The sequence below is a fragment of the Leopardus geoffroyi genome, chromosome C2, assembly GCF_018350155.1.
Source record: "Leopardus geoffroyi isolate Oge1 chromosome C2, O.geoffroyi_Oge1_pat1.0, whole genome shotgun sequence".
Classification (NCBI taxonomy): Eukaryota; Metazoa; Chordata; class Mammalia; order Carnivora; family Felidae; genus Leopardus; species Leopardus geoffroyi.
In genome coordinates this window covers 73,263,289-73,286,498 of record NC_059333.1, presented here as the reverse complement: position 1 = coordinate 73,286,498, position 23,210 = coordinate 73,263,289, and the positions used below count along the sequence as shown (strand labels likewise).

Below are 23,210 nucleotides of genomic sequence, written 5' to 3'. Positions count from 1 at the left end.
TGAACCCACGGACCATGAGATCCTGACATGAGCTGAAGTGTAGGCTTAACTGACTGAGCCACCCAGGTGCCCCAAGGCTGACTTGTTCCCACAAGAATTGTGTTTCAGGGGATAGAGAGGCCAGGTCACGAGGAAGAGGGATTCAGAAAAGTAGCCAATCTGGGCAGACAATGTTTTTGGTATAGGTGGACCATGATTTATTTAAACATTCCATTATTAGATTATTTTTTATTTTTTTCTGTTACAAATACTGTCGCATCAAATATCCACATACACACATCTTTGTGAAGTGTGCAAGTATTTTTGTAGGCTGGAGTCCTAGAATGGAATTGCTGAGTCAATGGGTATCATGCATGCTGCCACATTATTTTTTAAAAGATTGCAATTTTCACTCCTGCCAGCAGTGTATGAGGGTGCTGCTTCCTCATTTCTCTCCCATATTTTAATTTTCACCAATGTGATTGACAAAAATATATTTCTGACTTGCCCTTAAATGTTGATACATCATCATAATTGAGCACAACTTTTTATGTGTAATGGCCATTCAGTTTTCTTTTTTGTGATTTATCTACCTTTGTCCATTTTTTCGATTAGATTGTTTATCTTTTTCTTATTCATATGTAGGAGCTCTTTACATGCTGCAGATTTTTAGCCCTTATCTGTTATATATGTTGTAAATGTTTTCTCTCAGCCAGTCACATGAATGGTGGCTCTCCTTGTAGAAACGTTTAAGTTTTTAAGTAGTCTAAGCTTTCAGCTTCTTTCCTTTTTGTCTCCTGGGCATTGCGATAGGGTTAGGAAATCCTTTTCCAACCTCATGATTATTGAATTGGTCTCATATTTTCTTTTACTATTTTTATAGTTTTAGTTGCCATATTTGGATCTTTAATCTACTTAGAATTTATTTTTGTGTATGGTATATACATAGGTAATTGTCCCCATGTCATTAGATAATTCATCTGTTTTGATTGGAAATGCCACTCTTATGGTATATTAAGTTTTCATTAACTTGTGGTTTTGTTCCTGGACTGCCCATCTGTTCCATTAATCTGCCTTTTCTACTCACCCACCAGCACCATACTTTGTAATTAGCTTAGCTTTGTAGTATGTGTTCATCTCATGCAGCATTTTTCAAAATGATCCTGCTTAATTTTACATATTTACTCATTTAGAATCAATTTAGAATCAAGTCCCTCTCTCCCCCTAAACTGCAATGAATTCTACATAAATGTGGGGAAACCCCATCTTTTATAATGTCACCTTCCTATCTGGAAACATGATATGGCCTCTCAATTTTCAGCTCATCTTTCATATCTTTTAATACAGACACACAGCTTTTTTCTTTTTTGACAAAGACTTTGCAATTTCTTGTTATCTCCAGGTACTTTACTTTTTATTGCAATGTGATTATCATGAGTTTTTACCATTACATTTTCTTTTCTTTTTTTTTTTTCAACGTTTATTTGTTTTTGGGACAGAGAGAGACAGAGCATGAACGGGGGAGGGGCAGAGAGAGAGGGAGACACAGAATCGGAAACAGGCTCCAGGCTCTGAGCCATCAGCCCAGAGCCCGACGCGGGGCTCGAACTCACAGACCGCGAGATCGTGACCTGGCTGAAGTCGGACGCTTAACCGACTGCGCCACCCAGGCGCCCCTACCATTACATTTTCTAAGTGGGAAAGCTTTTAATTTTCTCTATTTGTCTTATATTCAACCAATTTACTGAACTCCATTATTATTCTAATAGCTTTTATGTTAACTATCCAAAATAGTCTAGATTAATAATTATAGTGCTTGCAGTAACGGTAGCTTTGATTCCTTTTACTTATACTCCATTTCCTTTTCTTGCCTTTTGGCCTTGCCATTGGGAGTCTGGGCACGGTGTCTCTCTTTGGCACTCCTTCGGGCCATGACACTGGGACTCTGCCTTCCTACTGCAAGTCCTTCAACCATGGATGAAACTCTATTACTATTTTGTATGTGTGTGTGTGGGGGGGGGCATACCCTGAACCAGCCTCTACTTATCAGAACACACCCTCCCTGCAAACATGGCTCTCACCCTTCTCATCTGTGGCTGCTGCAGCCTCACATTGTACAAGAAAATGAGCAGCCATTTGAGGAAACACCTCTAAAGACGACCTGCTACACCCTGAATGCCAGCAAACATCTGGGCCCCATCACAGCTCACTTCCCTTCATGCTGCTGGCTCTGCCTTTGCTTCTGGCTCGCTCAGTACTGGAAGACTGGGTTGGTTGGTCTGGTATCCTTTGTTTCCAGCTTTCCCTCTTCCCCTTTGGGCATCTCCTCATGTCTATGCTCTCTTTACTCGACTCTCATTGACCCACGAGGACCCCACTTATGTGTCCATCCTCTGCCACCGCAGACCTGAGCCAGGCATCGGACAGAGAATGCTGGCACAGATGCACTGGAGGCTGGCTGCAGAGCCTGGGCAAATGGGAGGGATGGAGAAGCAAGGAGAGGTTCCATAACTCTTGGTCTGCCTGAAGTAGTCTCCAGCTATGAGGAAACATTGTGCTAGGGTAACCAAGAGATACCCCAGGTGACCATGATCCCCTAAAAAAAAGACATGTTGTCGGGGTAGTTGTAAAACCTTAAAAAACACACCCATCATCAGGGATGCTTGGGTGGCTCAGTGGGTTGAGCATCCAACCCATGATTTTGGCTCAGGTCATGTTCCCAGGGTCGTGGAACTGAGCCCCATGTCAGACTCTGTGCTGAGCATGGAGCCTGCTTAAGTTTCTCTCTCCCTTTGCCCCCTCCCCTATTCATGCTCTCTCTCTCTCTCTCTCTCTCTCTAAAATAAAATTAAAAAATTAAAAAAGACCACACCTATCATCACCTAGTGAATCTGCCAGGAGTCGGAGGGACACTGCAAACATCAGGAAATCCAGGCTTCCTAGCTCTCCACATCACCCCATCTCTTTAGACTCTTTTCATTTCTACAAGCTCTTCCTTCCGGTTTGGCCACTGGCTTGGCCCATAGCTTCCCATTTATGGCTGGCCTCTCCCTCCTAAGTCAGGGCCTTTGGGTATAGCTCAAGGCCCTCAAGTGGAGCTGCCCTAGAGGGCAGTCCTGACAGCCAGTACCAGGTGACCTGGTCCTCACCTACCTTCCCTCATCCTCCCCTGCAGAACCAGGCACAGAGACTTGGGCCAAGCAGGCTGGAAGTGAGGGGCAAGGGGAGGGCACTGGGGGAATCCCAGGTTTTCAGCTTGGGTGACTAGGAAGGAGAGAGAAGGGAAGGGAAAGGATGGGCCTGAAGGAAACATCTCTGAGGAAAATGGCATATAACAGAGCTGGGAGATAATTGTGAAAGAAAGAGGAATGACACTAAAGGTAATTATGCTCCCTTCCATTTGAGATTTGCTCTTTTTTCCAATTAATAATATGTTGTGTACTGGTGAATGGTTGGTAAGGTCCCATTATTCAAAATATCTCTTCTAGGGGCTGGGACTCCACCCTTTGAGACTCATTTCTTTGGGTCTTGAGGGCTTTTTGGTCCTTGAGGCTCTTTTATGAAAAGCTAATATGCCTCTAGAGGCTATGATTCCCCACTGCCCTCTGAACAAATGCCAGTGAACAAAGACCAAACTTCCCTGGCCATCTTTGTCTCCCATCACTTACCCTTCTCCTGTCCTCTGCCCACATGCCCCAGGCCATCCCAGTGCGACTCCTTGGGACCAAGGCTATTCCCAGACATGCTGGGCTTTCCCACACCTAAGGGACATAAGTCTTGCTTTTCCCTATGTCTGGTGTACCCCTCCCGAATGCAACTTGTCCAAATTCTACCTAAATATCACCTATTTAGTATTCCTACTGAAAGTGTTTATCCTGGATCCAATCATGAGGAAATGATCAGACAAATTTAGATTTGGGGACATTTTACAAAACAACTAGTTCGGACTCATCAAACTGTCAATATCATGAAAGACCCTGTCCCCTCAGAAGAAAAGGCAGGGTCCTGTTCTAGATTAAGAGAAACTAAAGAGACATGATAACTAAATAGAAATCATTTTCCTCAGTTGGAATCTTAACTGAGAGAAAAAAAAAAAAAAAAACCTAAAACTACAGAAGGACATAATTGGGACAACTGAAAAAATCTGAGTCTAGATTAACAGGATCATACTATTATCATTGATGTTAAATTTCTTTTTTTTTTTTTTTAAGTTTATTTATTTTGAAAGAGACAGTGTAAGCAGGGGCGGGGCAGAGAGAGAGGGAGCCGGAGGATCCGAAGTGGGCTCTATGCTGACAGCAGAGAGCCTGACATGGGACTTGAACTCACAAACCATGAGATCATGGCCTGAGTTGAAGTCAGACGCTTAACCGACGGAGCCACCCAGGCACCCCAGATGTTAAATTTCTTGAATGTGACAATAGTGCCATGATTATGTAGAAGAATTGCCTTATTTCCTTCTTCTTTTGTAAAAGATTCTGAAATATTTGGGAGTGGTCTGTGATGATGTCTGCAACATACTCTCCAATGACTCAGCAAAGTTATAAATGTAACTGCATGTGTACATAGGGAGGGCAAATGTGACCAGCTGTTACCAATTGTGACTCTAGATTATGGTCGTATGGGTGTTCATTACAACTCTTCATCTTTTCTGTAATTTTAAACTTTTTCAAGATAAAAATTTGGAGGAAAAATCTCCTGCCTTTGAATCTGCGATCCAAGGCGGTTACCTCCTTTAGGAAGCCTGCTTCTCGGCCCCGATCTTTAGGAACAGCTCTCTCTACCATGGTCCCAGAGCCCAGGGTTTTGCCTGTTATATCACGGAGCCCAAGCTGCCCTGGAATGGGTAAGCTGCAGTTGTGCCTGTGTCCTTCTTGGGCTGTAAGCACCTGGAGGGCAGGGGCTGAAGGGGCCTCAGGGGATGGAGAGGGTGAAAAGCAAGGCTTGCCACGTCCCAGCTTGTCCTGTGAGCACCCTCTTGCTCTGACCTGTGCTCTAGGCCCCTAAGTAATGGCCCTTCCTGCTCCTTTGGGGTCCTGCCCTCCCAGACACAGACCAATTCCAGAGCAGAGGGATCTATTTCAATGTTGTATCAGAGTCCAATTAGGGCAGAGACCACTCTGAGTGGGTGTATTAGGGTTAGGGTTCTCCTGAGGAACAGAAGGAACAGGATGTATATGAAGGGAGGGGTGGGAAGAGCAAGGGTGGGGGGTGGGGAGAGAGAGAAGGGGAGAGAAAGAGAGAGAGAGATTTTAAGGAATTGGCTCACATGTTTATAGAGGCTTGGCAAGTTCAAAATCAGCAGCATAGTCCAGCAGCATAGGCTCTTCCCAGGGAAGAGCTGCAGAGAAGGGTCCAAAGGTGGTCTACTGGCAGAATTTTCTCTCCTGAGGAGGTCAGTCTTTTTCTAGTAAGGCCTTCAATTAGTTGGACGAGTCCCATCCGCATTATGAAGGGTAGTGTGCTTTACTCAAAGTCCACTGATTTAAATAGTAATTTCATCCAAATCACCTTCACAAAAACATTCAGAATAATGTTTGACCAAATACGTGGGCACTATGGCCTAGCCAGGTTGACATATAAAATTAAACATCAACACCCATTCCTTGTCCACTTGGCACCTGTATACATCTGCTTAAACCATACTTAATCTCCAAATAAAGACAATAATAAGGTCATAATTCTACCTAACATGATATGACCATCCTGTATACAACTGAAAATGCATGAACTTTTTCCCTGGAAGAGGATGCAAAGTTCTTGGGTGATATTTACTCTTCTCCTTGATACCCCATAACTTAAATACTATGATGTAAAGTTAACAATACCGGGGTGGCTGGGTGGCTTCAGTTGGTTAAGCGACCAACTCTTGATTCTGACTCAGGTTATGATCTCACGGTTTTGTGGGTTCGAGCCCTGCCTTGGGCTCTGCATGCTGAGCCGTGTGCAAAACCTGCTTGGGAATTCTCTGTCTCCCTTTCCCTCTGCCCCTCCCCTGCTGGCGCTCTCTTTGTCTCTCTGAAAATAAATAAAAATAAAACTTAAAAAAATAATAAACTTGATACTATGTATGATATATATGATATAAAGTCAAAACATCTTACATTACTTAAGGGAGTAATAGAGGAAAGAAAACAAAAATATGAAACACACACACATAACAAAATAAGGAAGAAATACTCATGACAATCACAGTCCTTGTTTTCTGAAACTGGTCACACAGTTGTAGCTGGTATTTGTAATTACCTTTTCCCACTGCCCATTTCCTACTGCCCATATTCCCTTTGTCCTTGGCTGGTTGTCCTTCTTTACCCAGTAGGGTGCCCCAAACCTTCATTCATGAAGGATCAAGGTCATTAGCAGTCCTGCCTGAATTTGATTGTTGTAATTTTCCACTGACTTTAATCACAGGGTATGGTAGTACTAAGAAACACCCTTAAGGGATCTCCTATATTGCAGACATACTCTTCCTTACCCCCATTGTGATGTTCAAGGGGTATGTTTTAGCCCCATCTTCTTGTAGCTAATCTGGCCAAAGCTACTTGGCCATCTTGAAATCTTTCTCAAGTCCTGATTTGGGGTCATGCTCAGGACATTCTCCGCATCTTTCTTTCTGTTCAATCCAGTTCCTGTGTTCATTTACGTCCACATATACCTGGCAGCGAGAGCTCAAGATGGAGGCAGTTGGAGTTGCCCTTTCGCATCATTTTTTTTCTTATGTGTCCCTAAGCAATGGCATTTACTCCTGATCCTCTGCTTGTCAGAGGGCCAAACTCGCAGACATTTTAAGCCTAAAACAAACATTTACAAAGCTGAACTTTGCCTATTTAATGACAAACACACAAACATCCAGAACTCTAAATACTGTATTTTGTCATTAGCTGGCTTTATCATACGGGTGTGAGAATTTCCCTTCCCAGCTAAAGGCAGGCATTGAAATAATACACATACATTTTGGGAGACATTTCCAGGGGTGTGTATTATACCCTATTAACTGAGCATTAAGAGGATTCCAGGTGTATCTGCCTTGTAACTTACCTGGAGAGTACCCTGCATGTGGACAGTGCTGAGGGGGCATTGTTACCCCACCACCGGCTAAGGTGAGTGAACACTGAATGTGAGAACTATCTAGGGGGGTAAAAACTTCAGGTCTTGGGAAGAGACTGGTTGAGGGGAGCGAGTTGCAGAGGAGCTGATACGCCTTGGGAAAGAGGTGCTGGCAACCCAAAACAGAGAGGCAGCAACTTGGCAATTTGATTTTCCTTTTGAAATAGTAGGCTCTGTCTTTGGTAGCAAGAAGCAGAAAACATATATATATATATATATATATATACATGTATATGTTTATATATATATAAAATACACATTCATTGGAAAAAAAGTTGAAAAGATATCAATAAAAAGCATATGGTTTTATATCCTGATTTTTAAGAGTTTACTGTAACAAATATTCTTTAAAAAAAATAGAATTTGAAGGTCAGAAAATCAGATTTAAGGGCTTAGAATCTTGTCCCATACTCTTGTATTTCAAAGTTCATATAGTCAATTAGAACCTATAATTACTTTTCAGGGGCACCTGGGTGACTCAGTTGGTTAAGTGTCCGACTTCGGCTCAGGTCATGATCTCACAGTTGGTGAGTTCGAGCCCTGCATCGGGCTTTGTGCTGACAGCTCAGAACCTGGAGCCTGCTTCAGATTCTGTGTCTTCCTCTCTCTCTCTGCCCCTTCCTGCTCACACTCTGTCTCTCTCTCAAAAATAATAAATAAACATTAAAAATTTTTTTTTTAAAAAAAGAACCTATACTTTTCCTAGTTGAGGGCATCAGATCTTGGCGTCTGTATTGTATTTGTTGACAGAAATTTCCATGTAAACCAAGCCCGATGAGGGTCTTGATCCCACAAACTGTGAAATTATGACCTAAGTGGAAATCAAGAGTTGGACACTTAGCCGACTGAACCACCAGGGCACCCCTCATCCTTTTTTTCCTTTTTTCTCTTTCTTTCTTTCTTCTTTCTTTTATGAAGCAAGAATATTAGAACAATTGGTAGTATGCTTAAAGAAAGTCTTTGGAACAGGGCAGACTTGTGTGGGACCTGACTCTGCCTCTTGCTAGTTGTGCTGCTGGGACCAATTATTTGACCTCTCTAGGCCTCAACTTCCTTAGATGAGAAATGGGGATAATCTTAGGTCACTTTTAAGATTGTTGCAGAGATTAAGTGAAATAACACACAAAGCACTTGACATAGTATCTGGTACATAGTGATTAGCTGCTAAATTGTGTTGCTGAAGGCAGGGACCCAGCATTTGGTTATCGTTGCATTCCCAGAACAAAGCACAATGCCTGAGATATAAGGGCTAGATGTAAACTGAAAGAAGGAAGGAAGGAGTTTTATAGTGTGAGGTGAATGGGCAGAGGTGGGGACACTGTTTTTTATCTTCTCATACTTTCCCTCTTTTAAGATCCCAATTACCTGAAAGAAACTTTCCTTATATTTCCAAACTACTGGAGAACCTGGCTGGATCAGTTGGCACAGCATGTGACTCTTGATCTCAGGGTCCTGAGTTCAGGCCCCATGTTGCGTGTGGAGCCTACATTAAAAACAACAACAGGGCGCCTGGGTGGCTCAGTCAGTTAAGCAACTGACTTCGGCTCAGGTCATGATCTCACGGTTCGTGGGTTCGAGCCCCACATCGGGCTCTGCACTGACAGCTCAGAGCCTGGAGCCTGCTTCCGATTCTGTGTCTCACTCTCTCTCTGCCCCTCCCCCACTTGTGCTCTGTCTCTCTCTCTCTAAAATAAAATTTAAAAATGTAAAAAAAAAAAAATTTAACAACAACAACAACAACCAAACTCCTCCCCACACCAAACTGTGTTTAAAACACCAAAGATTTAATTAAATACATAGGAGTCAAGAGACAGAAAGAAGGTGCGGATATGGGTGCCTGATACCACCCTTCTTTTTCCAGAAAGGTCCAAGCTCTTGTTTTACTTGCTCATTCATGGCAGGGAAAAAGGCTGGACCTCCAGTTCTCATTCATGGGCAGAAATCAGTATTATAGTCACGTTAGGATCAAGGGCTCTTTGCAGCCCATTAGATTCTGAGCACCACAGCTTTTAGAATAATCCATTGGGCTTTTTCTTGGTTTCACTATCAATTATAGAAAAAAAGCTGCTTGATACTTTTAAAATTCTGAATTAAGGCCATATCTAGCACCACCACCGCCCAGCCCCCCCCCTTCTGCCAATATTTTTTTTTATTTAAGAAAATTCAATTGTATCAAAACAAATAGAAGACCTTCAGGGTTTGGAATAGTAAATGATGTTATTCTTCTCTCTTCCCCAGCGGAATTCAGCATAGAGGGCTGCACATGTGGGCTTCCGGAGGAGTTCAAGGTGGCTGGCCAAGGGCAGGATTAAACCTGCACCATTTGGCATTTAACACTTACCACTGAGGGCAGAGAAGACCAAGGGCATTCAGAGATGGGACGGGGCCAGATCTACAAAGGGAGGGCTCGGGTCTAGGAAAATGAGGGAATGATTAGCATGATTCAGGAAGGGTGTGAACCAGGAGACAATTAGGAACTGATATGGACAGGAGCAAACACTGTGGCTTTCTGGGCAGTGGGATCTCCTAGGGGACTTCGTTCCAACCCGAGAGTCTTTCAGGATGCTCTTCTACAAAGCCCACCCTGAAGCCCTACCAGTACTCCCACTATACTTCCATGTCCCTCTTTTAGAAGATCTCCAGGACTTCCAATGATTCATTTAGCTTAGGTACATGTCTCATTTCCCTCCTTGAAGGCAGAGACGAAGGGCTGTTTCCCTCCCAAGGCTAGCTTCGCAATTTGCAACAGCACTGTTGGTGTTGAAATGAGATGATATGTACTAGGTGCCAAACACCCTGGCCTGAGACCTTGTATCTGGGTAGAGGAACTGGTTTTACAAGGGAGTAAGGGGAAGAGGAGGGCAGAAAAGAGACAGAATCTCAGCACACGCTGTGTGGAGAGTGAACTGGGTCTCACATGGTCTCTGCCTCCATGTTCAACTGAGAATTTCAACAGTTTCAGAGTCCACAGCAAGGACTCTTGGAAACAGGGGAAAGGTTCAAGTGGTCTGAGAATGGCTTTGTCAGACTCTCACTTAGCCTCAGCCCTTCAACTGGCCCTACCTCTTGGGAATCCCTGATACTTCCTGCCTGTCTCTGAGAGCTTACTAGTGATGCCTTAGAGGACAGGACAACTGGGAAATAAAAGGAGCAAAAGCTCAGGCCGAACAAATTGATTCCTTGTTAGCAGACTTGGGAAAGGTCTGTTGAGAAAGGCCGTGAAAGGTGGGCAGAGATGCCTCTTTTGGGTTCATGATTGGCTTAGTCTGGGTTCTCCTGCAAAATAGACTCTGAGCAAGAATTTTGGTACAGGTAGCTTATTGTGGGAACAAATCCCAAGGAACAGGAATGGAGGACTGGAAAATCAGGCAATCAAGAAAGAACAGAGAAAAGCAATCCAAGAGTGCAGTACTGAACTGCAAGTTGGGCACCACCATGGGCCACCAGGGCCCTATCATTTTAGGAGTTATCAAGAATGCACCTCAGAACTGCCCACCTGGAGGACGGAAGAGTGGAGTATTTCTCTACCAGCTCATTTCTGCCTCAAAGGTTGTCCCATGAGGTGTTAGTTATTTTGCACTTGCAGGTATACGCATATGTCAGAGTGGGCAGTGGTTTCTGCAGGGGTCCCTAGCTGCTGTGACAGAGATCTGAGGCAGGAAAACACCAGGTGCAGCTGTTTGCCATAGCAAAGCTGGATTAAAAAGACAGCCTGGGAAGATGTTAGGTCAGCCACAGGTGCAGTCCGATATAACTTCTGGTCAAATATCCTTTCCCTGTTTTCCATAAATAGAACTACATTTCCATTTAATTCTGAGTCCAAAATCAGGGCCTAGGTGGAAATATTAATGCATCCTTTAGTTAACTGCTTATCTAGCAAGGCATAACTCCCAAAGTGTAACCAGTGACCCAATATAACGATTTATGTTTTGGCTGTGGCAAGATGTACAGACTGACTATTCTGAAACACAATACTGAAGAAAGTATGCTTGCTTGAGTTTGTCCGAAAATTGGGTGTAGAGAATCAAGTGCGTCCTACCTTTGTGATCCAAAGGTAGGATCTTCAAAATTCTGTGTGTCAGGAGCTGGGGATAAAGAGGGAAGAAACAGCAACTCTCAAGAAGCTCATGGAACTGAGCTGACAAGTTTTTGTTTTTTGTTTTTTTAAGCCCCACCAGGCCAGTACTTCCCCCAGTTTTCATCTGCCTCATCCATTTCCATCCGTGCTTCTCTGTAATTTGACCTAAACATAGTTCTGCCACGGATTTGTCCTGATCGCTTCCTTCTCTCCTCAGCCGGTTTTTCATCCTGGAAACTTGGAGAGGGCATCCTGATCTGTGGCCAATTGGCCCCTGATGTTTGATTGTTGAAACTCTGGGGGCTGTGCTATTCTTAAAGTACTTTTAAAGATCCGTAGGAGTAATTCTTTAAATGCATTTCATCCGATCAAAAGGCAAACTGAGAAATCATCCAACCAACCCGGATGAGTTCTAAAGACAGAAAACATACACAGAACCTGGAAGGAGCCTCATTCCTCACCAGATTTCCTCAGTTCCCAGTGCGGCACCTTCTCCTGTCAGCCCAAGCCCCGCCCCCCCCCCAGCCCCCCAGCCCCCCAGCCGCTCCAGAAGGGGTCTGGCGGTGGAGATCAGCGCCCGGCCGAGGGTTCATCTCTGGCTGGGAGCTCGGTAGGGGGTACGCAACGCAGGAGGACGGCCAGGCGGGACAAGGGAAGACTAGGGAGGTTGAAGGAGGAAACGCAGGAGCACTCCCCGCCCCGGCTACGCCGCCATCCGCCCCGCCCCGCGCAGCCCTAACGCGCGCACCCAGTGTCTAGGCTTGTCCGTATCCGGTAGCCCACGTAGGAAGCCGTGGTAGCAGGAGCAGGTAGAGGGGCTTCGAGAAGGAGACGGCGACAGCGCCCCCACTCGGCGGTTCAAGCCAGGAGCGCGGGTACCCGCGAAGCGCAGGTCTCTGGGGAACGCGCCAGCTTGGCCCTTCGCCGCCCGAGCCCCTCCGCCCGTTTGGTTTCGGGTAAGAGGAGGGGTCCGCATCTCTGCAGCGCTGGCGGGATGCGCCTGCGCCCTTGCTCACTTTGGTTTGGCCTTGCGCGGCCCCTTAGCCGAGTCGCCAGGATGCGGGTGCGGAAGGCGCCACAGGTTCCTGTAGGTCTGGCCCTGCAGCTGCGGCCAGAGTCTAGGTGGGAGGGTGGACTTGCCCTGCCCAGACCCGTCTTAGTCCCAGCCGCCCTACCGGGCTTTCTGTCCGCGCTCTGGGAGCCTGCCTGGCATTTATTATTTGGAATAATGTGCTCAGCAGGAAGAGGCCCGGGTTGAACATGCCACCCCGAGGCTCCCAGGGGAAACCCTTGGCACTCATCCTTCCCCGCCGCTGAATTTTACAGAAGACCACCTTGGCTCCCAAAAGGGAAGGAAGCGGCTCAAGGTCATATCGTAGTCAAGGATGGTGGACAGTGGTTAGGCTGCCGGTCCTGCTGCCTTGAGCACGAGCTGAGACTGGTTGCTGGAGGACCTGACAGGCAGCAGGACTGGAGGAGGAGAAGGGAGCACGGTGGAGCCGCCATGGGGGGCAGTTTGGGGATGTTGAGGTGGTGGCGGGCCCCGGAGCACGCTGAGCCGCTGGCGTGGACCGCCGGGCTCTGTCTGGGCGGAGCCGTCTTAGCCAATGGGAGCGTGGCTCGAGCCGAGCCCCCGTGGCTGCAGCCTCCGGCCGGCGGGTAAGAAGTGTGGCGCTGCCATTGGCTGCGCTGACTCCGCGGTGTGTCGAGCGAGGGGAGGCTGCGCCTGCGCGTCTCAGGCGTCCCGCGCTCTGCTTAAGTGCTGGAGCGAGCGGGAGAAGGCGTGAGGCTGGCTGTTCGCCCTAGGCCATTTCGGGGAGGGTTCGGTGCTGCCCGCGTCGTTGAGCTCCGCGCGTTTTTTTCCAGCCAGTCGGCCAAAATTGGCTTAGAGTCAGCTGATGCGGAGTCATCGGCTAACCTTGCGAGGAGTTAGTTGCAGGGGCACGTATATAATTACGGAGGGCCGCCTGCAGGCCTCCTGCTGCCGGGATCCTTTACGATGCAGCATGTGTCCTATTTTCTCCCTGAGCGTTGGGAGCCTGGCCCTGCACGGGTTTATATACACCCCAGGCCGGCGAGGAAGCTGACCTTTGGAGTTTGTGCAACTCTCATACTCTCTCCATACACATTTGTATAGTGTCTGTTTCCTACCGGACACCAGCGTAGGTATTTTGGACGCAGAAGTGAATGATAGAACACGTGGATCGTATCTGAGGGGCGCTCACAGTCCAGGTGGGAATTAGTAGTTAGATAGGGGCTTGAATGCTTCAATACCTCTATTCCTACTCGTTTAGGTAAGTGCTATTCTAAGTGCTATTACAGAGGCACAGAAGGAAGGGACGAAATGCAAATGTAGGCGAGAGATTGATTTTTTAGTTAGGGCACCAGAAAGGCATCCTGGTGGAGTGTTATTTGAATCAGGACTTGGTCATATGAAGAAGGCACACGTGGTATAGGATGAGCAAGATGCAGAAATTGGAGAGTTCAGGGCTTGCCGAATGATGGTATCGCAAATGGTAATGAGTAGATGGAAAAGGATGACTAGAAACATGATTTGGAGCGGCCAGGTGAGGCCCAGTTTGTATACCCTGATTTGAAATGTCTTAAGCGCTTATGAATAGAATGGCTCTTTAATCTGTCAGTTGTGGTAATCTTATTTTTTTAATATCTGCACCAAAACCTTGGGAATATTTTTTATTTTTCACTCTTGCACATCCTCCATTAAATTTGCCTGTTAAATCATATTGGGCTCTTCAAGATGTAGCCAGACTCTGACCACTTCTAATCACCTTCGTGGTTTCCCTTTTATGTATCTCCAGAGAATACCTTTCCACATTTCACTGGAGCTGTGCAGTGCACGACCTTTGTGGCTATAAATTGTGGCCCTTGATTACTGCCATAGCATCTACATGGTCTCCCTGCTTCTGCTTTGGTTCATCCTCAGTTTATTGTTAACCCCAGTGAGACTTACTGTATTATTGTATTAAGTCTGATCATAGTATTCCTCTGCTGAAAACCCTTTTAATTTGCATATTATGTGCCTACTGTATACAGGGCACTGTCAGGTGTTAGAGATATGACAGTGACGAAAGCAGACCAAAACTCCTGCCCTCAGAGTTTACATTCTAATGGTACTGAGCGCCAACACGATAAATAAGTGCAATGTGTATAACGTTCTAATGTGGTAAGCCAAGGAGGGGGAAAAAATAGAAGCAGGGAAAGGGATAGAAAATGTCAGGATGGGGTGGGATTGGTGGGGTGGCCAGGGAATGTTTTACTGAGTAAACATTTGAGTAAAAGACTGAAGTGAGAGAATGAGCTTGTGGACGGTGAGGGGGAAGAATGTTCTAGGTAGAGGGAAAAGGAAGGGCAGAGTTTCCAAAGCAGGAGCTTGCTTGTCATGTTCTAAGTATAGCCAGAGAGCCACTGTGACTAAGGGCAGTGAACGAGAGGGATGAGGCCAGAGAGGTCATGAGAATCCAGATCACGGACGGTCGTGGGGGCAATTCGTAGTGATTTTGGCTTTTAGTCCAAGCAAGAGTTTGGTGCAGGAGTGACATGATCAAGTTTGTATTTCACAAGGTCATGTAGACCTGTGTTGAGCCGTGTCTGAAGAGGGGAAAGGGTGAAAGCAGGAAGCCTGGTTGGGAAGCGGTTGCAATAATCCAGGCAAAAAGTGATGAAGGCTTAGACAAAGATGATATCCGAGGGTCCTAGATATATTGTGAAGGTGGAGTCAGGATGTGCTGACAGCTTAGCCGTGGAGTGTGCAAAAAAGAGAGGGATCAAGAACGAGGAAGATGTAGAGAGGCAGATATTCAATGCTATAGCACAAGCTCAGTTTTGGACAGGCTCAAGTATAAAATATACCTATTAAAATTTATAATAATAAATTAAGTTCATAATATATAATATATACTAATATAAATTAAGTTTATAGTATATGTATAGTATACTATACTATAGTATATGCCTATTATAGTATATGCCTTTTAATATATGCCTTTTAATATTATAGTATATGCCGAGTATAGTATATGCCTATTAAAATTTATAATAATAAATTAGGTACATGTTAAACATTCCAGTGGGGATGTCGGTTGGGCAGGTAGATACATAAGTCTGGAGTTTGGAGGAGAAGGCCGGGTGGAGATAAACATTTAGGAGTTGATAGCATGTACGTCTTATTTATTTATTTTAAATTAATTAAGTGAGAGAGAGAACGGGGGAGGGGGAGAGAGAGAACCCCTAGCAAGTTCTGCGCTGACAGTGCAGAGCCCGACGTGGGGCTTGATCTCCCAAATCGTGAGGTCATGACCTGAGCCGCAGTCTAGAGTTGGATGCTTAATCGACTGAGTCACCCAGGCACCCCTGTAAATCAAATTTAAAGCTACGAGAGCTCATCATGGTGGTGCAAAGAGCCCACAAATGGAACCCTGAGCCTCCTGTTTAGCGGTCTGACTTGAACTTGATAGGCAAAGTCCTATTCTCCTAGGGATGGAACACCTGCTTAATCTGGCATTTGTGATTATGGCAATTTTGATAGCCCTGGTAACACTTTCTCTCAGGGAAGGACAGATGAGAAGTAGAGAGGAGGACTCACGTGTTGCTGTTGTCATTGCAAGATCTACAGTGTGGCAGTCTCAGAATATGGGGCAGGCTTAAGAATTAGTAATAATGCTGAGGGGCGTCTGGGTGGTTCAGTTGGTTGGACGTCTGACTTTGGCTCAGGTCTTGATCTCATGGTCCATGGGTTCAAGCCCCGCATGGGGCTCTGTGCTGACAGGTCAGAACCTGGAGGCTGCATCAGATTCTGTGTCACCCCTGTCTCTTTGCCCCTTCCCGGCTCATGCTCCGTCTTGCTCTGTCTCTCAAAAATAAATATATGTTAAAAAAATTTTTTTTAAAGAATTAGTAATAATGCTGTGCAGAAAGAACCTGCTTTCAGTGTATTTTAGCTAGTATTGTTTCGGCTCCAAGGAACAGGGACTATAACCATATTTAAATAACATGGAGAATAAGCATCTTGTGTGCCTTACAGAGCTGGAGGACTGGAGGGCAAATGAGTCTCAGAAATAGGCCTGTCCTGAGGTGGTTCTGTTCTTGTGTTTCTCTTTTTTCTCCATGTCCATTTCTCCTCCTTCCTGCGTGTGGGCCTGGCTCTTCTCTCTGCAGACTGGCTTTCTCCCTGTCCCTCTCTGGCTTCAGGCCCCGTGTAGCTTGGCTGTCCCCCTCCCCACTGCTGCAGCTAGCTCACTTGTCCCTGCCCCACAGAGGCTGATTTGTATTCTTTCCCAGTGCCAGGAGACAGAAGGATAGGTTTTCTCCCGGACCCAGTCCTCTGCGGCCAGAGGTGAGGTCTCACTGTTGGGCTGCAGCTGCAGAGGCCAAATCCTGTGTGGGTCTGAGAGGGCAGGGATCAGGTGAGCAGGACAGATACCCCAAAAGATGACGACTTCAGAGAGTGGTGGTGCTTTATTATCAGAGGAGAGTTGGCATCACCTGAGTTTAATCAGGTGCCTGGAATGTCTCTCAGACTAACTAAAGTGCCTGTATTAGGTTTGCCTTTGCTGTACTGGGCTATGAAGTTAAATCCTTGGCTTGTACTGAAGGGCTCTGTCACACATAGCCATATGAGTCACCCCTGCATTTATGATAAAATGGTGAGACCATCGTCTACTATATCATTTAATATTCCATATAATGCTTTTAGACTTTGGTTCCAGAATAGTCCTATCTCTAAGGAATAACAGGCATCTTTTTCAAATTAGGGCTTTAAACCTTGTCAGGTTTCCCGGTTGTATGGCCTTAAGGAAGTCCCTGTTAACTATGTAGTTAGCATGTGTAGCTGAGCTGGGCTGGAACTTTTAGGCAAGGCCATATATACTAAGTAATCAGAAGGGAAATAGCCAAAGGATAATATGTCTCTATCTGCATAGGGATTTCAAACTCTAACGCCCATGGAGTCCAGGAAGTTAACAAAGGTGATTGTAGGTAGGCTTAAGATAGACAGTAAGTGTGAACTTTGTATTGAGTTCAAGCATAACTTAGCGGCCTAGTTGCATTGCCCTAGTTGAATTGCTTTTTAAAACACAAGGCTGGCCAAACAAAACAGCCAGGTAGGACACATTGGAGGCAACCTGCCAATTGTCAGAACTGGAATCTCACACAGAAGCTCACTGGTCTTAAAGCTGCTCAGTGTGGGGTCCCCTCCTAGGAAGATTCCTGCCTAAACCCAGCTTGCCCTCCTCAGTAGGACAGGGCCTTCCTTTCCCACTTGGTATTGCCACGGCCCATCCAGACTTTATATCTCGAATCACATATGTTCTTTTTCCTGCCTAAGCCCTGCCTCCTGTGTTCCTGTTTCCTGTTAATTCCTCACCTTTTTCAAGGATGTCAGTATAGGGAATGTCTGTCCCTTACAAGGGAGACCTTGATCCTGACCCACAGGAATGCAACCAGCTGTGTCCTCTGCAAGATAGTCCTGTCAGAATGTGACAAGGGAGCCCAGCATCGGGGCAAGGATGCACACACTGTTTTTTTTGGAGAGGAGGTACATTCGCGGGTTATACATTGAGAATGGAAAGGAGGTGTCCTTGAGAGTAGGCTCAGGTGTTTTCAGCATGAGGAAAGATTCTCCCAGATTACAGATTGACACGTGAGCATCTTGATTTTGTGACAGTATCTTAGAAATTTGGTCACTGGCGGTCAAGCTGCCTGTGCCAAGTTGCCCTGGGGCAGCTGACTGAGCTCAAGGTTCAGGAGACTGTCCCCACCGCCACAGGTACTCTGCCTTCTTGTAGCACCCGCCTGTCACAGCCACCTCTGCTTCCAAGCCAAAAGACAAGTGAGGGCTCTTCACGGTTGAGAACTCCATATTTACAGAGAAGAAAGACCAGCACAAAGCATTAAGATGGCAAACGTCCCCAAAGACTACGTGGGAATCCCACTGCCTATAGCACTGTGTTTGGGTGAAAAAAGCAACTTGTTTAAGAAACTTAAAAAAAGAGGGGCACCTGGATGACTTAGTCGGTGAAGTGTCCGACTTCGGCTCAGGTTATGATCTCACAGCTCGTGAGTTCCAGCCCTGTCTTGGGCTCTGTGCTGACAGCTCAGAGCCTGGAGCCTGCTTCGGATTCTCTGTCTCCCTCTCCCTCAACCCCTCCCCTGCTCACACTTCATCTCTCTTCTTTTGAAAATAAAGATTAAAAAAAAAACTTAAAAAAGAAGAGATCTAAAATTCTACCATTCTGTGTGTAAGAGACTACATTGTGACTAGTGCCTTATTCAAGGGGCTGAGTTTTCACGTTCTTTAAGCTATTTTTGACTCCAATCCTTTTCCATATTGCTGACTCGAGGGAAAATAAAATTGAAAGCAGCCCTCTGTTTGGAGATAATATTGAAGTAGTCTCTACCACAGGCACTGAGCAGAAGGCATGGAAGTGTTTTAATTATAGACAACTGGATTTGGAGTCACCCAGTGGTGGTGACCTCAGACTCTAGTCCTGACGGGAGAGGTGGAGATGTGTGTGCTCAGCCAGCTCAGCCACTTGGGTGGGGGAGGGAGGCACCCAGGTAAAGAATATGAGCCACATGGGCTTGTGCCTTCTATGAAGGGCTAGTTTGGGCTCCATTTTGCTGTTGCCTGCCAAGTACTTGCCATGGAATCTTCGTTTGGGCTACAGGCTGACCTTCTACACACAGCTCATCCCCACTCAGCAGAGACTCACCAAGTGCCTCCTTTGTGCCAGGCTTCTTTGAGGCATGAGGGAGTCAGTGGTGAACAAAACGGACAAGGCCCCTGGTCCCACTGAAGAGGATAAAGTAAAGAAACAGGGTGATTTCGGATTAAAGAGTGATCTTACAGAGAGTAACCTCTGTGTACTGCATAGGGGATCACAGACAGCCTCTCTGATGTCCCAAGGGTCAGAAGGACTCAGCCATCTAGAGTGAGGGAGGAGCAAAGGCCAGGGTCCTGAGGCAGGAAGGAGCTTGGCACACATGAGAAACTTTCAGAAGGCCAGTGTGGCTGCAGAGCAGTGAGCAGAGGGGAGGGTGGTACCAGACAAGGTTAGGAAGGGAGGCAGAGGTCTACTCCAACAGGCATGGAGAGGCTTTTAGGCAAAGGAGTCACATAACTTGACTGTGTTATAAAGATCTTTCTGGCTGCAGTGCTGAGAATAGAGTGCGGTGAGCAGGGGCCAGAGTGGGAGCAAGAGTCTGCTGCAGTGTCCGGGAAAGATCACGCAAGCCAGGGGATCCCTACGTGCTTTCTATTCTCGAGGGTTAAGCAGATTAGATACCTCTACCTGCTGCGGCAGTGAACAGCGCAGTGGCTGGCCAGGTAATGAATTTATTACAGACCTAGTGACCCAGGTGGCTGGTACTCAGTTAGTTTTGGGTGGCAGCAAAAGGCCAGGGAGGAGCTGCCTCCTAGGCAGAACCTCATTCCTGATAAGAATGGTCTAATCCCAGGCAGGTGTGCAAAGGAGGGGCTAGAGAGGTTCACCAGGAAAAGACCCACAGCTCCTCCAGCTGTCGTTGCCTTGCTCAGCTCCCTCCTAGCCTCCCTTCCTTCCTTTGGGCCAGGAGGACTCACTGTTAGCCAGAACGGGAGGGCAACTAATGCACACAGCAGTCAACTGTTAATAATGCACAACTGGTCATGATGTGCATGACATGCGTATGGTGTTTTGTCGATGAGTAGTCTTAAGGTGACACCACGTGGTACATGGGCTTGTTGCGAAAAGGTTGATTTGACTTCAGAAGAAGGTGGTGGGAGAGACTGGGTGTGTATGTGTTTTAATTTAGGTCGATGGAAGTGTGTCTCATTTTCTAGCTCTAGTCTCCATGCGCTGAGAGCTACTGAGGAATTGAGGCTCAGAGCCAGACCCTGTTTTTGGTGGGGTGGGGGAGAGAGGTGGAGAGTTGAGTCCGGTGATACGTGCCATGGGCTGGAAGAGCTGCCTGTGGAAGCACGGGACCAAACAGAGTGCAGGCTGGTGTCCTGGGTCACCACAGATTGGTGATCGGCAGGTTGTGGGGAACACAGACAGGAGAATGGGACTCATGGAGTTGGAATCCCCAAGGGGGTAGGTCCCCAGGTCCTTCCTGCGGTTGCTACTTAGCTTGGTTTTAGGATCACTGGCCTGGTCCATCTTTCTCATGTTACGAATGGGTGGTGGCTTGCCCAGGGTTGCCCAAGGAGTTGGTGGCACAGCCAGAACCAGAACCAGAACCCAGCCTCCTGACCCTTTCTATCCTATGAAGCTGCAGCTTGATGTAGGCAGTGCAGGAGGACACTGTCTGGTGCCCTGAGCAGACCGGGGCCAGACAGACAGGCCCAGTTGGGACTCTCACAACCTGGAGTGAAAATGGCCACTCGCATCTAAGCCCCTGAAAGGTAAACGCGGGAAGGCAACAAGGCAATGCTGAGTATACATTTTGCATTTCAGAACCCCCCGGGAGGAGGCTGACTATTCTACCTCTTGTGGCCATAATGCTGACTGCCCGCCTCTTCAGACCCCTGTCACAACTCCCAGGGAAAACCCTGAGTTTGTGTGATAGAGAAAAGGGAACAAGGTAAGAAATTAAAAGATGGAGGTGCCCTCGAGGGTCACACCTTCTAGGCGAAACAGAGCTCTTCACATACGGATGATGCAGGAGGTGTTAAGGCCTGACCCTCAAAGATGTCGGCCAGCCCCTGCTGTCTACCAGCAAAGGAAACCCAAAGGTGTCTGCAACAGACAAAGACTTTCACCGGGCACAGAAGAATATCTTTCAACACTGCTTTATTCTCTTCAACTTTTTTATTTTGAAATAACTACCCTTATACAAAGCTTGCAAAATTAGTACAAAGGGTTCCTGTGTCTTTCACCTAACTTCCCTTGCATTGTGCAATCAGCAAAACCAGGAAATTACTACTGATGTGATATGATGGACTGATCTAGAGACCTGATTCAAATTTTACCAAATAGCCTACAAACGGACCTTTTCCTGGTCCCAGGTACAAACCAGGGTCCCACAGTGCATTTAGTTGTCATGTCTCCTCAGTCTCTTCCTACTAGGGATAGTTCCTCAGTTTTTGTTGTTCATGACCTTGACACTTTGGAAGAATGCCTGTCAGTTTGCGTTTGTGTGATGTTTTGGCATATTTACACTCAGATGTGTATGTCTGGAAGAGTCCTACCTAAGTGAGGTGATGCCCCTCTTGGAACATAGAATGTTTATGTCTATGGAGACATAGAACGTTGATGTGTCCCAATACTTTGATCTCCTGGATAATTGCTCTTTTTAAATCTTATACATGGAACCAGTTAACTAAAATGTCCTGAGGCTTCACTGAACTGTTTGTGTGATTTAGAGAAAGCATTAAGTACAAATTAAACAAGCAGCTCTTCTTCGAGAACTTCTGGAATTGCCTTTTCCAAGGGGGTTCAGAGTGCTCTGTTACCTCATTTTTGTCTTTTGCAGCACAGAGGCAAGGAAAAAATAATATGTTCTGTTCCTTTATATTTGAAAGGAGAGAAATTAGGTGTCAGGTTAAATTCAAAGTCTCAGCAGCTAGAAAATTGATGGATATTTTCTATACTGATTAATATGTCTGTCTAGAAGAACATGCATTTAGGCTTTTAGCACCATTTTCTTAAAGGCATTTCTTTGGGCTACAGAAGCTTGGTTGGAGATGGGCTTCAACTAGCAGAAGACCTCATATAAGAAGAGTATAGGGGCATCTGGGTGGCACAGTTGGCTGAGCATCTGCCTCTTGATTTCGGCCCGGGTCATGATCCCAGGGTTGTAGGATTGAGCCCCACGTTGCACTCCGTGCCGAGAGTGGAGCCTGCTTAAGAGTCTCTCTTGCTCCCTCTGCCCCTTCCCCTGCTCATGCACACGTGCTGTCTCTGAAAGAAGGAGGAGGAGGAAGAGGGGTATAAAATGGCCCTTCCCACAAAGGCAGCATCCCATTGAAGAGAGAATGGAGCCTGGCTCTTTTGAAGGACAGTGACCTGATGACCTGCCCTGCCCCAGGAGAGGTGACTTACTGGTGCGTTCCCCACCTCCTGGACACCACCTCCTGGATCCTGGTTATACATACCGGTTGGCTTAACTCCAGTGCTCAGCACTGCCTGCCTGGGCATGACGTGTAATATTCCAGGATAGCCTGACCCAGGCAGAGTGGAGAAGGGCTTCTTTATCCTTTCCAGCCTTGGCTCACGTTAGATTCTTTTGGCAGTCACATCGCTTGTGATTCATGGTTGAGCAGACTACTATGTTTTCACATATGCTGCTGTGTGAGGCCATATTTCTCCCAAGCTGCATTGTGTCCCTGACATTTGTCCCTCCTAGACTCCACCTTGTTATGATCAGCCTGTCAAATCACTTAGTCATGACTCCTCTCAGCAGAAAGCTGGGTTACCGGTCATTGTGGCTGATTCATGATGGAGGAACAAAAGGGATAGAGACACAGACTGGTAAGATGGAAAAGAAGCCAGGATTAATGCCCTGGCCAGCATGGGGTGGCATCTCAAATGTGGCCTGGCAAGTTCCCAGATGACAGTGCTCTGGGGACCAGGGGCTTCTCCCACAGGCCCTCGGGGAAGTTCCTGCCCCATCTAATGGCACTGGTAGGTTAGGACAGCAGCCAGCCAGCTCTTCTCCTCTGAATCTGGCTGCTACCTCTTTGGGATTCTACCCCTCAGAAAGTTTACTGACTGTCCCGAGTTGAACTCGAACCGCCTGTGAGACTGGCATAGATGATGGAGTAAGGGGTTTGGGTGACCCTCAGTTTGCTGCCGCCCCTTCCTGCTGAATCAGAAGGTCAATGGGAGGGGCCTGGGAGTCTGCATTGTAACAAGCTCCCCAGGTGCTTGTCAACTAAAGTTAAAGAATTGAGGTGTTAAGGCCTTTCCAGGCCCAAGAACCCTCAAATTGAGCAGTAGCCCCAAGCTAGGGACCCACAGCAGCTACAGGAGCCTCCCAGTGAGAGAATAGGAGCAGGACCAGGCGATCCCAGCAATGGCCAAGGGGGAAAGGCTGAGAAGCCACG

The 23,210-nt window shown here is 46.6% G+C and overlaps 1 protein-coding gene and 1 long non-coding RNA gene across 7 annotated transcripts in view; one reads left to right on the top strand and one right to left on the bottom strand.

Annotated features, from left to right (window-relative positions):
- The window catches only part of BDH1 (3-hydroxybutyrate dehydrogenase 1), a 63,609-nt gene that overhangs the window by 11,942 nt on the left and 28,457 nt on the right, over nucleotides 1-23,210 (top strand). Inside the window, exons 1-3 of one of the 5 annotated variants that reach the window (XM_045502527.1) lie at nucleotides 6,832-7,079; nucleotides 7,550-7,613; nucleotides 20,620-20,746. In XM_045502527.1, coding sequence (XP_045358483.1) covers nucleotides 20,664-20,746 — 83 coding nt within the window. In that variant the 5' untranslated portion in view covers nucleotides 6,832-7,079; nucleotides 7,550-7,613; nucleotides 20,620-20,663. Of the gene's footprint in view, nucleotides 1-6,831; nucleotides 7,080-7,549; nucleotides 7,614-11,954; nucleotides 12,121-18,978; nucleotides 19,002-20,619; nucleotides 20,747-23,210 lie in introns of those variants that run through there. The other 4 variants (XM_045502526.1, XM_045502528.1, XM_045502524.1 and 1 more) reach the window with 4 other exon arrangements.
- LOC123611046 lies at nucleotides 8,850-12,010 on the bottom strand. Of its 2 annotated transcripts, none has more exons than XR_006718393.1 (4): nucleotides 11,913-12,010; nucleotides 11,126-11,171; nucleotides 9,428-9,499; nucleotides 8,850-9,129 (listed from the first exon to the last, which is right to left on the bottom strand). It is a non-coding gene; the product is annotated as an uncharacterized LOC123611046 (long non-coding RNA). The 2 variants fall into 2 exon arrangements; XR_006718392.1 differs by having other exon boundaries at nucleotides 11,626-11,950.